The sequence below is a fragment of the Carassius auratus genome, chromosome 16 (genome assembly GCF_003368295.1).
Source record: "Carassius auratus strain Wakin chromosome 16, ASM336829v1, whole genome shotgun sequence".
NCBI classification, from domain to species: Eukaryota; Metazoa; Chordata; class Actinopteri; order Cypriniformes; family Cyprinidae; genus Carassius; species Carassius auratus.
This window is the reverse complement of record NC_039258.1, coordinates 27232162-27245440: the sequence shown is the minus strand read 5'-3', so window position 1 is coordinate 27245440 and position 13279 is coordinate 27232162. Positions and strand designations below refer to the sequence as shown.

Genomic DNA, 13279 nt, shown 5'->3' with positions numbered 1-13279 from the left:
AAATCAACACTAACTATTTTTTCTACCCATTAGATTGTTTTTTATTAAAGTCTACAACTACCCCAACCCTAAACCTAACCTTACAATAATACAGATAAATGTTGTTCAGCATGAGAAAAAGGAAGAAATTTTGATGTCCGCATGCGCAGTAAACCCTTGGCAAAACATTCTGACTGGTAGAATAAAATGTCAGGCCACCGGCCGTTAAGCTCTGCCCATTTCACATCTGTACCATATGTTGTATTATTTAATGTTTTACTGTTTAATATATATCCATAAATGTATATCGTATTATCCACATCGTATTCTATTTTATTATTTTATGTCGTATATGATCCTACAATAGCTAAGTCTAAATATATAAATATTAATTTGTTCAAGCAGAGGTTAAATGCTGAAGAGACGTAATCTAATTACTATTCATGAGCGAAGCTGTCGCCATAGTAGGATTCGAAAGTTTGCCTTCCCCCGACACCAACACTGCCCTGTCCTTTACCGCGAAAAGTGTGGTGCCTTTCCTATCGAGGAAAGCTTGAGCTGGCTACAGCCATTATGGCTGCTGTTTATGCTAGAAATGATGGTAGTTTGCAATCCAATAATGAAATTTTGTCCTCTGAATATGATAAAGGTGCAGCCCAAGAGGTAAACATCGATCAAGTGAGCAGTAGCAAAGCCAGCAATGCTAAAAACACGGACGGAGAAATGGAATTAAGTCCCAGTGGCCCCATATTGAAAGCCCAGGACCACGCCGAAGTTGTGGCAGCCAATTCTGCAGCTGCACCCGTGAAGATTAAAAGAGAACAAGCAGCGGAAGATGAATGTGTAGTTGTACATACAGACGAGATCGAGGAAGAAAATTTGGCTGATATGTCTACCAATAAACGAGACTCGACCGAAAGAGATAAAAGTGTAGAAGGTAAGCAACTTTTTTTGTTGCTGTTGACAACACAGACCTATCACCTAGCCACAAGCAATATTTTAACTCGAAACAAAGAGTCACCTAACGTTAAATATAAATTAGCCTCTTCTTACATTCGAGGTCTCTGTGCGATTATACACACAAACGTGACATCATATTTTATTATAATTTAATTGGGTAAATGAAAGACTTGCAGCTTATTTATTATGGTTTATAATTTGTTGAAACACCTGAATTAATTTGCACGCGTCGTCACAGAGAATAACAAGACGGCAGCTGCTGCTGCTGCATGCCCATGAGGAATTTCTGTTTTAAACATGTCCTTCGTGCTGCCTGTAATTATTTCTGTAATTATTTCTTAGTATAGAGTTGACTAGTTTTGACTGGAATTTCACAACAGTGAGGTTTTCGTCTTAGACTAAATAAACTCCGTTATTTCAAACCAGTTTTACAGTCATTGTAGTAGAAGATGTTGGTTTCTCGTTCATATATATAATCAACTCCACCTTAACTGATATTGCAGTATCGCTATGTTGCCAGTAGATGGTAGGCTTTACTCATTTTAAATTACGCATGTGCAAAAAAAAAAAGAAAAAAAAAAAAAGAAAGAAAGAAAGCATAAGTAAGCGAGTTAAATGTTATTTAGGACAATTTTCCAGTAATTTAAATTCTCTAGTCATGCATTATGTGTTTGGGAAATATGTTTTAGCATTTCGTTAGTGTCATAATATTTTGGATTGTTGGATATTTGACAATGTGGTCGATATCATTTAAGGTGGAACAAATAATTATAAGACGAATTGTTCTGTCGTTACCTGGCAACAGAGCGGCAGGCTATATCGAATTCATTTACAGCATTGCAAAATGTAATCATCTGATCATTCTAACCATTTTTGTTTTGTTTTGTAATTTTATAAATGTATTTGTTATTCTCATTAAGAAAAAGTTTATTTACTCATGATTTGTATTTCTTCACAATAGTGAGATTTTCATATATTTATAACAAGCAATAATAATACTCTTAATTTTTGTCTTATTTGTGACCCTAAACCTCTGTACTGTTAAAATTGACATGAATAAATTATTTCCACTTTATTATTGTTGTTTTTTTCTTACTCCGTTTTTTTTTTTTTTTTTTTTCATTTTATTTGTTGGCTCTATACATTTATTTTTCTCTCTCCTCTGGCAACAGGCGTCGCCCTTGACCTCCCATTTTCCCCTTTCTATTTTTAGGGGATTGGCCATTTCGCTGTGAGGATTGCAGTGAGGCCTTTGGGAACAAGGAGGACTACTTAGCGCATCGCAGTGAGCATATCCACGATGGTCCCATAGTCTGCCTGGACACAGATTCGCAGTGGGATGACCTGCTTATCTCGACTGACGGAGGACGGAGAATGTTGTTCTGTGCTCTTTGTGGTCAAAAGTTTTCAAGCTCGAAAGGCTTTTTCAGCCATCAACTGAAGCACCGCAATCAAGCCATTAAACAGGGGATATGTGATGGTGAAGGTGCAGTAAGGCAGAAGCTTTTCAAATGTAAGGATTGCGGTAAAGCTTATTCCACTGTTGGCCTGTGTCTCAACCATCAGCGTTCACATAAACAGGCCTCAAAATCTGTTTTTCATCAGCTCGCTCATCTAAAGAAAAAGTCATTTCGTTGCCCCACCTGTGGACGCTGTTACTCTCGAGCTTCGGCTCTTGACGCGCATCGTCGTTGTCATGAGGTAAAGCTAGTGAAATCCAAAAGCTGTGAAGCTGAGAAGCTTAATGAAGCTCCAGGTCAAACCAAAGACAGTGGCACAAGCCCTGAACAGAATGAGGAGCCTGAGCGAAAGGTTTTTCAGTGCATCTGTGGCAAATCATTTCGCACCATGTGTGGCCTTGGCACACACAAAAGATTCTCAACCAGCTGTTCAGATGGAAAGGTGAAGGAGGAAATTAAGCATCCGTTTGTTTGCTCTGAATGCAGCAAGACCTTTGTAAGCTCTGTGGCTCTGTTGTGCCATCAGCGTTGGCATAAAAGACGGGCACAACTTGGCTGCAATGACCAGCCGTATAAATGTACAGAGTGTGGCAAAGTCTTCACCTCACTCACATTCTACAGTAAGCACCAGCGATTGGCACACAGCGAAGAGCTGCCAGCAAAATCATTCCTTCATCAAGTTATCCAGCTCAAGAAGAAAGCTTTTGAGTGTGAGGAGTGTGGTCGTCGGTTCTCACGAGCATCCGCCCTGCAGTCGCATCAGCTCTGTCATACTGATGTCTTCCGTGACATCATGGAGAAGAAGTCTGATACGAGCACCGCCACTCAGCCAGTAAAAATATATCAGAATGATGATGCTGACAGTGTTGTTGTTCATTCTCAAGACATATCACATGCTCAAGTTCAAGAGAAAGATATAGTCAACTATAGTCACGCAGCAGAAGAGCATGAGGCCACAGATGTCGATTATGAAGTTGTCCATATTACGGCTTCAGATGATTATGAGAACAACAGTGGTCTCTCTCAGGATCAAAATCCTGATCTTGAGTTAGTTTGTGAGTCAGACCAGGAGGAAAAAGATGACTTGGGTCAAACTGAATGCACCACCTCCCTGCAGTTGAATCCAGAAATTGATGTCAAAATTGTACAGATTGATTACGAGCCCTTAAATGATGAGCCATTAATAAATGCAGAACTAACAAGCAAAATAAGTCCTCAAGAGGCAAAGTATGATTGTCCACATTGTGATCGAAAGTTTGTCAAGGCTTTGTCCTTGCGCTGTCACATACTCTGGCACAAAGGGTGCATGGGAAAAAAATCAGATGGGAGGCAGAAGTTTGACGTACTGATACCAACTAAGAGGACACTTTTAACATGTGAGGTTTGTGGCCATGAAAGTGCCTCCAAGAGTGCTCATTACTTTCACATGGGCAAGCATGAAGATAAAGTAGCATATAAGTCTATTTCGTACCAACTTGCAAATCTGCAGAAGAACAATATTAAGTGTGAAGAGTGTGGCAAGTCTTTTTCTCGACTGTCTGCACTGCATTCTCACCAACAGCATCACAATAGTAGAAAAAAGGCCTTTGCTTGCTTGGAGTGTAACAGGAGCTATGCGACCGCAAGTGGTCTGTACAACCACCAGAAGGTTTGCAATGGCAGTGCCAAAGACGAAAAGACAAAGCATTTCAACCCAACCAAGTCACTTCTGGGTCCAAAGGTTCATCATTGTAAAAAGTGTGGTAAAGGTTTTTGGTCTTTGGGAGCTTTCTGTCATCACAAGCAAAACCACTTGGAGTGTGCTGATGTCGAGACGAGGCCTGCGGGAGAGCCTGACTCTGAGAATGTTCTCATTCGACGCAAGAAAAAGGGTCGTAGGGGTGGTTATAGAAGAGTGCACCCTATGAATTCAAAAGAGGAACATAAATGTGAGGTGTGTGGCAAATCATACCACATGCTTGCTTGTTTTCTTAAACACAAGCTTGTCCATGATCAAGGTGTCCAACTTGCTGTCAAATCTTTTGACTATCAAGTACAACAACTGAAAAAGAACTCCTACCAATGTCCCTACTGCGGAAAGGTTTTCTCCCGCGCCATGGCCCTCCAGTTTCACATGAAAAGTCACGGCTTTGACACTGGCAATGCTTTGATTGACTCTGACTTGTCTGAGCAGCTTCAGTGTCCAACGTGCTATGTTTTATTTGCATCTGAGTCAATGCTACAAAATCATCAGAAGCACTGTTCAAAGCCAGAAGACAAAGTGGAATTTCCAGAAGAATCTGTGAAAGTTGGGATAGAGGAGCAAAAAGCTGAAGATGTTTGTCACTCTTCTCAGACGGCTGATTCTGGACAAGTACAGAAAACATCTTCAACTTCGGATTTGAAATATAAATGTCAGGACTGTAGCCGAAGCTTTTCGGTAATTGGTGCGCTTAATTTTCACAAGCGAATTCATCGCAAAGGTCACCAATCTAAAAAGATGAAATCCCATTCAGCAAAACAGTTAAATATTTGCAAAGTAAAGTCAGATAATTTTTCTGCAACATCGTCTTTTGCTTGTGCTGAATGCGGAAGATATTTTAGCTCCAACTCAGCTCTTGGCACACACAAGCGATGGCATAAAGACAAAAAATTTGCCCGATTTCTTTCAAGGACCAGTAAGATACGCTCAAGGAAAAGTGTGGACGGTGGACCATATTTATGCAATGTATGTGGGAAAGGATTCTTTTACCTTTGTGTTCTTCGCCGACATGAGTTACATCACCCTCCCATGGAAGCTCAACACCAAAAAGAGCATGAAGTTGGTAAATCAAATAGTGGTTTTACCTGTCCAGATTGTCAGATGTCATTCTCAAGTGGCTCTCTTCTAACAAGTCACTTTGAAGAACATCATAGCAAGCCTAGTGAAACTGAGAAACTCCAGTCTGAAATCCTCACTGCAGATGAGTTTGGTCCACCCATCAAACAATCGTACACATCCAAAACAAAAGAGAATACTAAGGTGCAACACCATCAGTGCCCCTACTGCACCAAGAGCTTCTTGAACATACGTGGCCTTCGTGCACACAAATGGCAGAAACACAACAAGGTTAGCGAACATAACACTGCGTCTCTAGAAGAGCCCTCGGCATATGAGAAGCCCTTCACTTCTCAACGGGTCGTTCCTAAAATGCCGACTAAGAAAGAGCTGAAAACTTCTAAGGAGGAAGAACCCATACAGCGTAGTCGAAATGTAGAATTCACTAAATGTTTTTTCAAATGTGATAAATGTGCTAAAGTGTTTCCAAGTGAGGAGCAGTTAACCGCTCACAAAGAGGTTGCGAAGACTCGTCCGCACTGCTGCGCTCTTTGCTGTCGTGGTTACTGGACTGAAAACCAGCTTCACCAGCATCTCGCATGGCACAACGAAGTACGCCGACGTCTCCCAACCGAACTGCGATACAGACTGCGTGCTTCCATGGCACCTGGGCCTTCAGACAACCTGCAGGCTTTATCGCACAGATCCGAGTCTATAGTCAAGCTGCCTGTAGCCCTAGTAAATCCACAACTCAATAGCCATAAATGTCTGCACTGCGCAAAAACGTTCTTATCACCTCGTGCTTTGCAGCAGCACCAGACTCTTCACAAAAATGAGGAGCCCTACCATTGTTCTTTGTGTTCAAAGACCTTTACTGAAATCAGAAATCTTATTGACCACCATCAGGAGTGCTTGGGTGATAAAGAGCTAAAAGACAGGTACTCCTCTCCCGTAGTAAGAGGCGCTCTTCACCTAACTTGCACTGAGTGTGGGATTTCCTTCAAACAGGAAACAGAACTGCATCAGCATTATATTGAGCATGCACGTGGGTTCTAAAATGTGTAAAAATGCATGAGAATGGACATTGGTTTCTGGGACATTGTTTACTGCTCATACACTGATTTAATTTAGTGCTTGATTCAAGTTTGTTACCTGCTGTTGGTGTTAGTATGCAGTAGAAGAACTGTTTGTCTTAAAGAGGAAGGAAAATGCCACAAACAGCTTTTAAATTCTACATGTTCACTGAAATTGTTGTAGAGAGAAATATGTCAGCTAAATTGAAAGCATTATCATGGATGTCCTTTAAACCGAACAGTGTGTTCTAATTACTTACATAAGTTGCATAATTCTAGTACTCCCTTTAAAATGTCTTTAGACCTCTGCTAAGTGTTTCAATGCATTAAGGGTTTTTTGAAGATTTATTTTCTTTCTCTTTTTTTTGATTGCTCAGTTTAGTGCCTGTGCTGCTTTTGGTCATCTTGTACTTTGAAAGTGCTGTTAATTTAAACTACAAACGTGTTTGTTAGATATAAGTTCTACATGTTTTTTTTTGTTTTTTTTTTTAAGTTGCGCTTTTTGGAAGCATTACATCTTAAATCTTATGTTTGGTCGTACTAGACATTGTTTTACAGCATCCGTTCATGCTATTGTCATTGTTCCTTTCTTGATATTGATGTCTGCGTAGCATAATCCACCATTCTGTTACAATAAGTTTTGGTGTTTTTTTTTGTTGTTTTTTTTTCAACTTTCAAAAATAATGTTTTTTGTTTAATGTGACTCTCTAAAATGTTGTGACTGTACAGAAAATTATTGCCATATAATGCTACGTTCTTGTATAAATTCCCTTAAGTCATGTTAAAGAAATCGAGAATGTATGAATAAGATGCAAACTGTATAGTAAGTAGATGGAGGGTTCTTTGTGTAGGCCTTGCATGTTGAATCATAATTAGAATAGCTTATCATTTGAACTGAAAAATCTTTCAATTCAACAGTTGTTCTGTTATCATTCCATTATGTCAAGTCTTGGGTGGCCGGTGATTGTGAAGGATTATGGTTGGTTTGTTAATAAAAGACCATCCTTTAAGTTGATTCAGTTTCAAAAATTGTGAGATTAACCAGGAATTAAACATTACATGACTTGAACAGGTACAAAATATGCATGCACCCAGATGGAAGAGAAATTCCAAGTAATAATATTAATAATTGTGGACTGAAACTTGTGTAATGTATCATCAAACTTTGGACCTCAATATGTTTTTACTTGCACTGATACTTAAGTTTAACATGGTAATTTCATCTCTCCCAAAATACTGTACATGTTGTTTGCTGATAGATAAAGGAAGCACTGAATGTCTTAAACGCTTAAAGAATTTTAATACAAAGTGTCTTACTAATTGGGAATTGTTTCATATTGCTCTTGGTATGATGGATTGTACTTTCCCAAAACTGCTTCTGTATGGTTTTCTAATAATTACAGGTTTCCACTTTAATCCTTACCTATGTTTAAAAAAAAAAAAAAAACACTGGATGTAGATATTTGAAATAAGAAATTAAATGGTCAGTTTCAATGAAAAGCTGTCTGTGTTATTTTGCCTTGTTAGATAAGCCTTGTTCATGTTGCTATAGTCTTGTTTATTCTCTTTAAATTTAAAATTTAAAATTTCTCTTTAAATACAGTGGTGGTACAGTATATCTGAATGTTATGACATATTTTTGCAATTGTCATGCTATTTGCCCTTGAGGTGGCTTTTCCTTTTCCGGTGACATAACTCATATAGTACTATTTTTGTCTGAATGATTTCACTGGAAAAAAGATACTGATTAATATTAACATGAATAGTTTATTTTACCATAAATAAGAGTGTATGTTTATGCAATTTGTGATTCCAAACACATCATACCATAAAAATCATAAAATTCTTGAGATGTCAAAATGTTTTCCAGCAGAACACAATGCATATTTCATCCTCTTTCTAAAACTACCTTTTATGACTTAACCCAGCTGACATTTTTACAGTGAAAATTGTATGAGTAATAGTATAAAAATATGCTATGTTCACACACTGATGGTAAGCGATAGTTGTAATAAGATAATAATAAATCAGGTTAACACTGAATGGACAAAATATTGCAGTAGATATACATTTTATTTTGGTCTTTTATTGATATCAGTTTATGTGTTACTGACATAATTCATTCTCTTTTCTCTAGTGAAACTCTGCACCAAGAGCTGTAAGGACTGCGGGCAGCGGTTCACTAACCGGAAGGCCTTCAGAATTCATATCCGTGAACATGTGAATGAGAAGAGAAAAGGGGATAGACAGGTGGAATCTGTCACTAATGGAAATGACAATCGTCTGAGATACGTAACAAAAAAGAAAAAAGTGAAAGAAGAAAAAGAAACCGATGAAGATGAATCTGTTGATGGTTCTCGTCACAGAAAACCATCTGAGATTTTGCCCTCCCACCCTGCTTTTGATATGCTGTTAAAGGAAGAAAAGCCAGTGTTTGTGAGGACAAACAGGGTCTATGTCTGTGCTGTCTGTGGAAAGGTCTATTCCTACTTTGAGTCTTTCAGAAATCACCAGAAACTGCACATAATTAAAGCCCAGCAGCCTGAAATCCGCTGTGAAAAATGTCAGAAAACTTTCAGTCGTCTAGTCTCTCTCACACTTCATCTGAAACTAAGCAAGCAGTGTGTTCCTGAAGAGCCTTCCGACCTTCACTGTGAACGGTGTGATCAGTCTTTTGCCTCTGCTGTAGTATTGGCGAGCCATCAGGAAATGCACAAGCAGAGGCCTTTCTGGTGTGATGTATGTGCTAAAGGTTTCAGAAGTTCAGTAGGATTGGAAAGACACTTGCTTGGCCATGAAAACAAAAAACACACCTGTGATATCTGCCAGAAGTCCTTTCGGGTAGCAGCAGAACTGCGGTACCATTACAACATTCACACTGGTGCCAAGCCTTACACTTGCGATTTTTGCTACAAGAGTTTCTCGCAAATGGGAAATCTAATTACCCATCGGAAAAAACACCTGGAGGTCTTTAAAGAAGGAGAGGCTGTTCCCCTCGGGAAAAGGCACACTGGTTTAAGGGGAAAGAATCGAGTGTCCGTTATGAAGAAAGTTGTTTTAAGAGCAAATAATGTTTTTGGTCAAGACGAAGTAATGAAGAAGGATCCAAATGAAAACTGTGAAGAGAAACATGTTGATGTCAATAACGCCACCTTACCTGAGAGCCATTCTCCTGACACTTGTGACTCATCAGACATCTCATCAGATGAACCACAAAAATGTTTAAAAGAAGACCAGGAATTTGATGGTGACTGGCAGTGTATTGATTGTAGTGCACATTTCACTCAGGAGTCTGAGCTTCACATGCATTATATGAAGCATGCAAGTGGGGAGATTTAATGCACAGTATGTTTATTATTAAACTGGCATTTTGATGTACTCTTTTCTCTATAACTGAATGTCTCAATGACCAAAGACTAGTTGACACGCAATACTATTAGACTTTAAAATGCATTATATAATATTTGATTTGTCACTGCGAGTTAATTTTTGGATGATGTTAATTAAATCATCAGATTGCCTGGTTTACTTTTTTACACCACTGCTTAACATTACAACTTTGTATTTTAGATAGACCTTTATCGGAGTCATTGTCTTTATAGATGTTTCATACTTTCATACAAAACCACACTTATCTAATTTTATTTTCCAAACTATTCTGGGGGTTCTGTGGTGTGGGAGTTGTTTATTGGCGGTGCTCAACGAGGCTATTCTTGGGGTTTATGTGGAGGTGTTCCGCTAAACTGCCTGGGTCCAGTCCACCATAGCTAACAATTAACTATTTGTTCAGCCAAGTTGTACCTTTATCTGTAATTAAATTCAGGTTGAAATAAAAAAGTGTTTTTAATCTTTGTTAGTATTTTTAAAGGTCGTGCTTGCTCTCACCACAAATTGTTAGTGAATTTCATGGCACTTGGGGCTACACTTTCAGGCTATATTGTAGAGATACAAGTCCTGTAACCATTATAAGTCCACAACTTGACAGCCATAATTTTCAGCACTGTGATAAATCCTTGTCATTGCATTACAGCAGCGACTGACGGAGTCACATGGCTGTTCGTTGTGTTCACAATCACAAACTTGTGATTTCAGAAATCAGAAAAGACAGAATCATCAGACATCGGTGGCTCTGTCTCATCAGACTCCACATCAGATTAAGATCAAGAACAGAAACATCATAGATGAGGCATGAGGGGAGGTCATTCGCTGGGGAGTCTGAGCTTTATGAATAAGCTTCTGAATGAAACATGCAAGACAGGAAGTTTGATATAGGCTTATTTTTAGATTTCATGTGCCCAAAACACTATACATTCTTTCAACAATAAATTAAATCTGATTATTGATGTGCATCAGGCACTCATTTTGGTGAAAAATGTAATATCATCTAGGAAAGTCAGTTTAGGAGCAAAGAATGGTTTTGATCAAGAAGGAAATGGAAAACTTATTCAGAGGAAAAGTTGATGAGGATGACTGTTTGTATGACATAGAACCATCTGATTCTAGTGATCATGAAGTCAGACCATTTAGGTGAGGCACATAATGATAATTTGTGAGCATAGGGAATTCAGACTGGGAGGGTTTGAATGTGGGAGTATGAGTTTCATATGCATTATGAGCCATGCAAGCTATATACAATATATATACCCTCAGTTTTATATGCTCATCCACTCTGCTTTTGGACACGGCCACTACAATTTCAGCTGACTGCACAAGGTATTCATTTATTATTATTTAGTAATTATTAATATATGGCACTAACATTTATCACTTCTTTAAAAACAATAATGCTGTTCCTGAACTTTGCAGAAACTCTTTCTAAACTTGACTGGATTTTGACCTCTTCTTCTCTCCTTCACTGCAATGAGGACCATCGTGTTTGCCTTGCTGGTCATGGCTGTCGGTATGTAGATCTCTCTTGTTAGTTATTGTCCATGTCAGTTGTAATCGTGTCTACCTACCAGAAATATTCCTTAGATAGTCTTTAATGTTATGGTGAGCATGATTTCACCAAGTACAACATGTTCCTAGATCAACATCCTTGTTGATCTTGGAACTACATTCCAATCAACCAATCAGAATTGAGAGATAACTTTTCATAAAATATCTGTTTTAGGCTTACAATCAGGGTTAGGTTCTTCAACACCCTTGTTAATCCGCTATCATTTCCCACTGATTTTAGGAATAAATTATGGGTAGGGTTAGGTTTAGGGGTAGGGATTGGGTTAAGTCTATATTTTTGGACTATAATGTTGATCCAGGATCATCAAAAGATGTTGATCCATGAACATGTCTTACTTGGCAAAATCACAGCGACCTTAATGTTACTATGGTAAATACTACAACATTGTTAACCAATAAATAAACAGTAAACATGACAAACAGAAACACTACATATCATGTGTATTCAATAATTCAATGGGGTTTTTTTTTATTCTGAAGCTTGTAGCCCAGGATACAAAATCATTGGAGGTGAGGACTGTGTACCCAACTCCCAGCCCTGGCAAGTCTACCTTACTTCTAATGGGGAATCCTGGTGTGGAGGATCTCTGATTAATGAAAGATGGGTTGTTTCTGCCGCTCACTGCAAGATGCCGTGAGTATATATCCTCACTTGTATTCATTTATTCATAAAAAGGAAACATTTATATGATATTGTTTATTCTTTTCTAAATGTGTACTAATTGATGGTTGTATTAGTACTATTGATGGTTGTAAAATGTAACAGTGGCAGGGTTTCAAAAGAAGTTACCTGTAATAATTCACATCGACATAATGTCTTAGAGATTAGATAATACCCAATTGAGACTATCCATAGACGTAATAGGTTAGGCAATGTTGTTTATAAATGTTGTATTACAGCACAGTAATGCACGAGTTTCTTGTCAAATAGAGCTTCTAATCTTACTGTCCACCTGGGAGAGCACAATGTGAGTGTTGAAGAAAGCACAGAGCAAAGGATCGGTGTAGAGAAGGTGATTCCACACCCAGACTTTAATGAACATACATTAAACAGTGATTTCATGCTGATCAAGCTGAAAGAGCCTGCCGTCTGTAATGAGTTTGTAAAGCCAATCCCTCTGGCGACCAGATGCTCTTGTGCAGGGGAGCAGTGCTTGGTTTCTGGATGGGGCTTAACTGAAGGTGAGATTTTAAGTAATAAAATAATTTTGTTTTTATTTAAATTATGTCAGTGCTTTAAGTGTTATTTATATCATATATAAAATATTATAAGCTTTAGTGTTTTTCATATATATTTCAATTTTATTCCCAGATGGAAATCCTTCTGTGCTGCAGTGTCTGGAATTGCCTGTACTGTCAAAGGAACAGTGTGTGGGTGCATACGATCGTAAAATAACTGAAAACATGTTCTGTGCTGGATTCATGAAAGGAGGCAAAGACTCATGTCAGGTACCGCGTTGGCTTAGTCTTCTTTGTTATTCTGTAAATTTTCATGCCAACTCTTTTCATTTTAATTTTCCTTGGGGTTTTTTTCTTCTCAGGGTGACTCTGGCGGTCCTTTAGTGTGTAATGGGGAACTGCGAGGAGTTGTTTCCTGGGGTATAGGCTGTGCTCAAGAAGGCTATCCTGGGGTTTATGTTGAGGTGTGCCGCTACACTGCCTGGACCAAAAATATCATAGATAACAATTAACTGTTTGTTCAACCTAGCTAACATTTTCATTTTCTCTTCTAAAATATCTGCCATTAAAAATAGCTTGAAACATGCTGTCTAACAGTTTGTTTGTCTTACTGTGAAATGATCAGTGTATTTTTAAGCTGTTTTATATAGGCCTATTTAAAGTATATAATCAGTGCCCTCCATAAGTATTGGGAGAGTAATAACAAAATTGCTTTGTTTGCTGTATGATCAAAAAATCTGATAATACGATTAAAAGATGAATATGAGACAAATCTACTGAATGTCACATTTGATTATTAGCTTTTTCAACACATCCATGTTTTACCAAATAAAAAGCACAGCACTTTTAGTGGTCATCCCACTATCTGATGT

General features: G+C 38.3%; 1 protein-coding gene across 3 annotated transcripts; it reads left to right on the top strand.

Annotated features, from left to right (window-relative positions):
- Window positions 1-202: 202 nt before the first annotated feature.
- Window positions 203-13073, top strand: LOC113116696 (trypsin). 3 transcript variants are annotated; one of them, XM_026285010.1, is made up of 6 exons: window positions 779-916; window positions 8407-11169; window positions 11709-11862; window positions 12160-12410; window positions 12541-12677; window positions 12770-13073. In XM_026285010.1, the coding sequence occupies exons 2-6, from the start codon at window positions 11130-11132 to the stop codon at window positions 12917-12919; spliced, it is 732 nt and encodes a 243-aa protein (XP_026140795.1). In that variant the 5' UTR covers window positions 779-916; window positions 8407-11129; the 3' UTR covers window positions 12920-13073. The 3 variants fall into 3 exon arrangements, with proteins under 3 accessions (XP_026140794.1, XP_026140793.1, XP_026140795.1); XM_026285009.1 differs by lacking the exons at window positions 11709-11862; window positions 12160-12410; window positions 12541-12677; window positions 12770-13073 and having other exon boundaries at window positions 203-916; window positions 8407-10120; XM_026285008.1 differs by lacking the exons at window positions 8407-11169; window positions 11709-11862; window positions 12160-12410; window positions 12541-12677; window positions 12770-13073 and adding an exon at window positions 2153-7769 and having other exon boundaries at window positions 209-916.
- Window positions 13074-13279: the final 206 nt, after the last annotated feature.

Excerpts from the sequence above, each read along its gene's own strand:
- LOC113116696 (XM_026285008.1), top strand. The coding sequence starts at position 553 with ATGGCTGCTGTTTATGCTAGAAATGATGGTAGTTTGCAATCCAATAAT. Across the intron at positions 917-2,152 it reads AAGAGATAAAAGTGTAGAAG|GGGATTGGCCATTTCGCTGT; the intron begins GTAAGCAACTTT and ends TTCTATTTTTAG.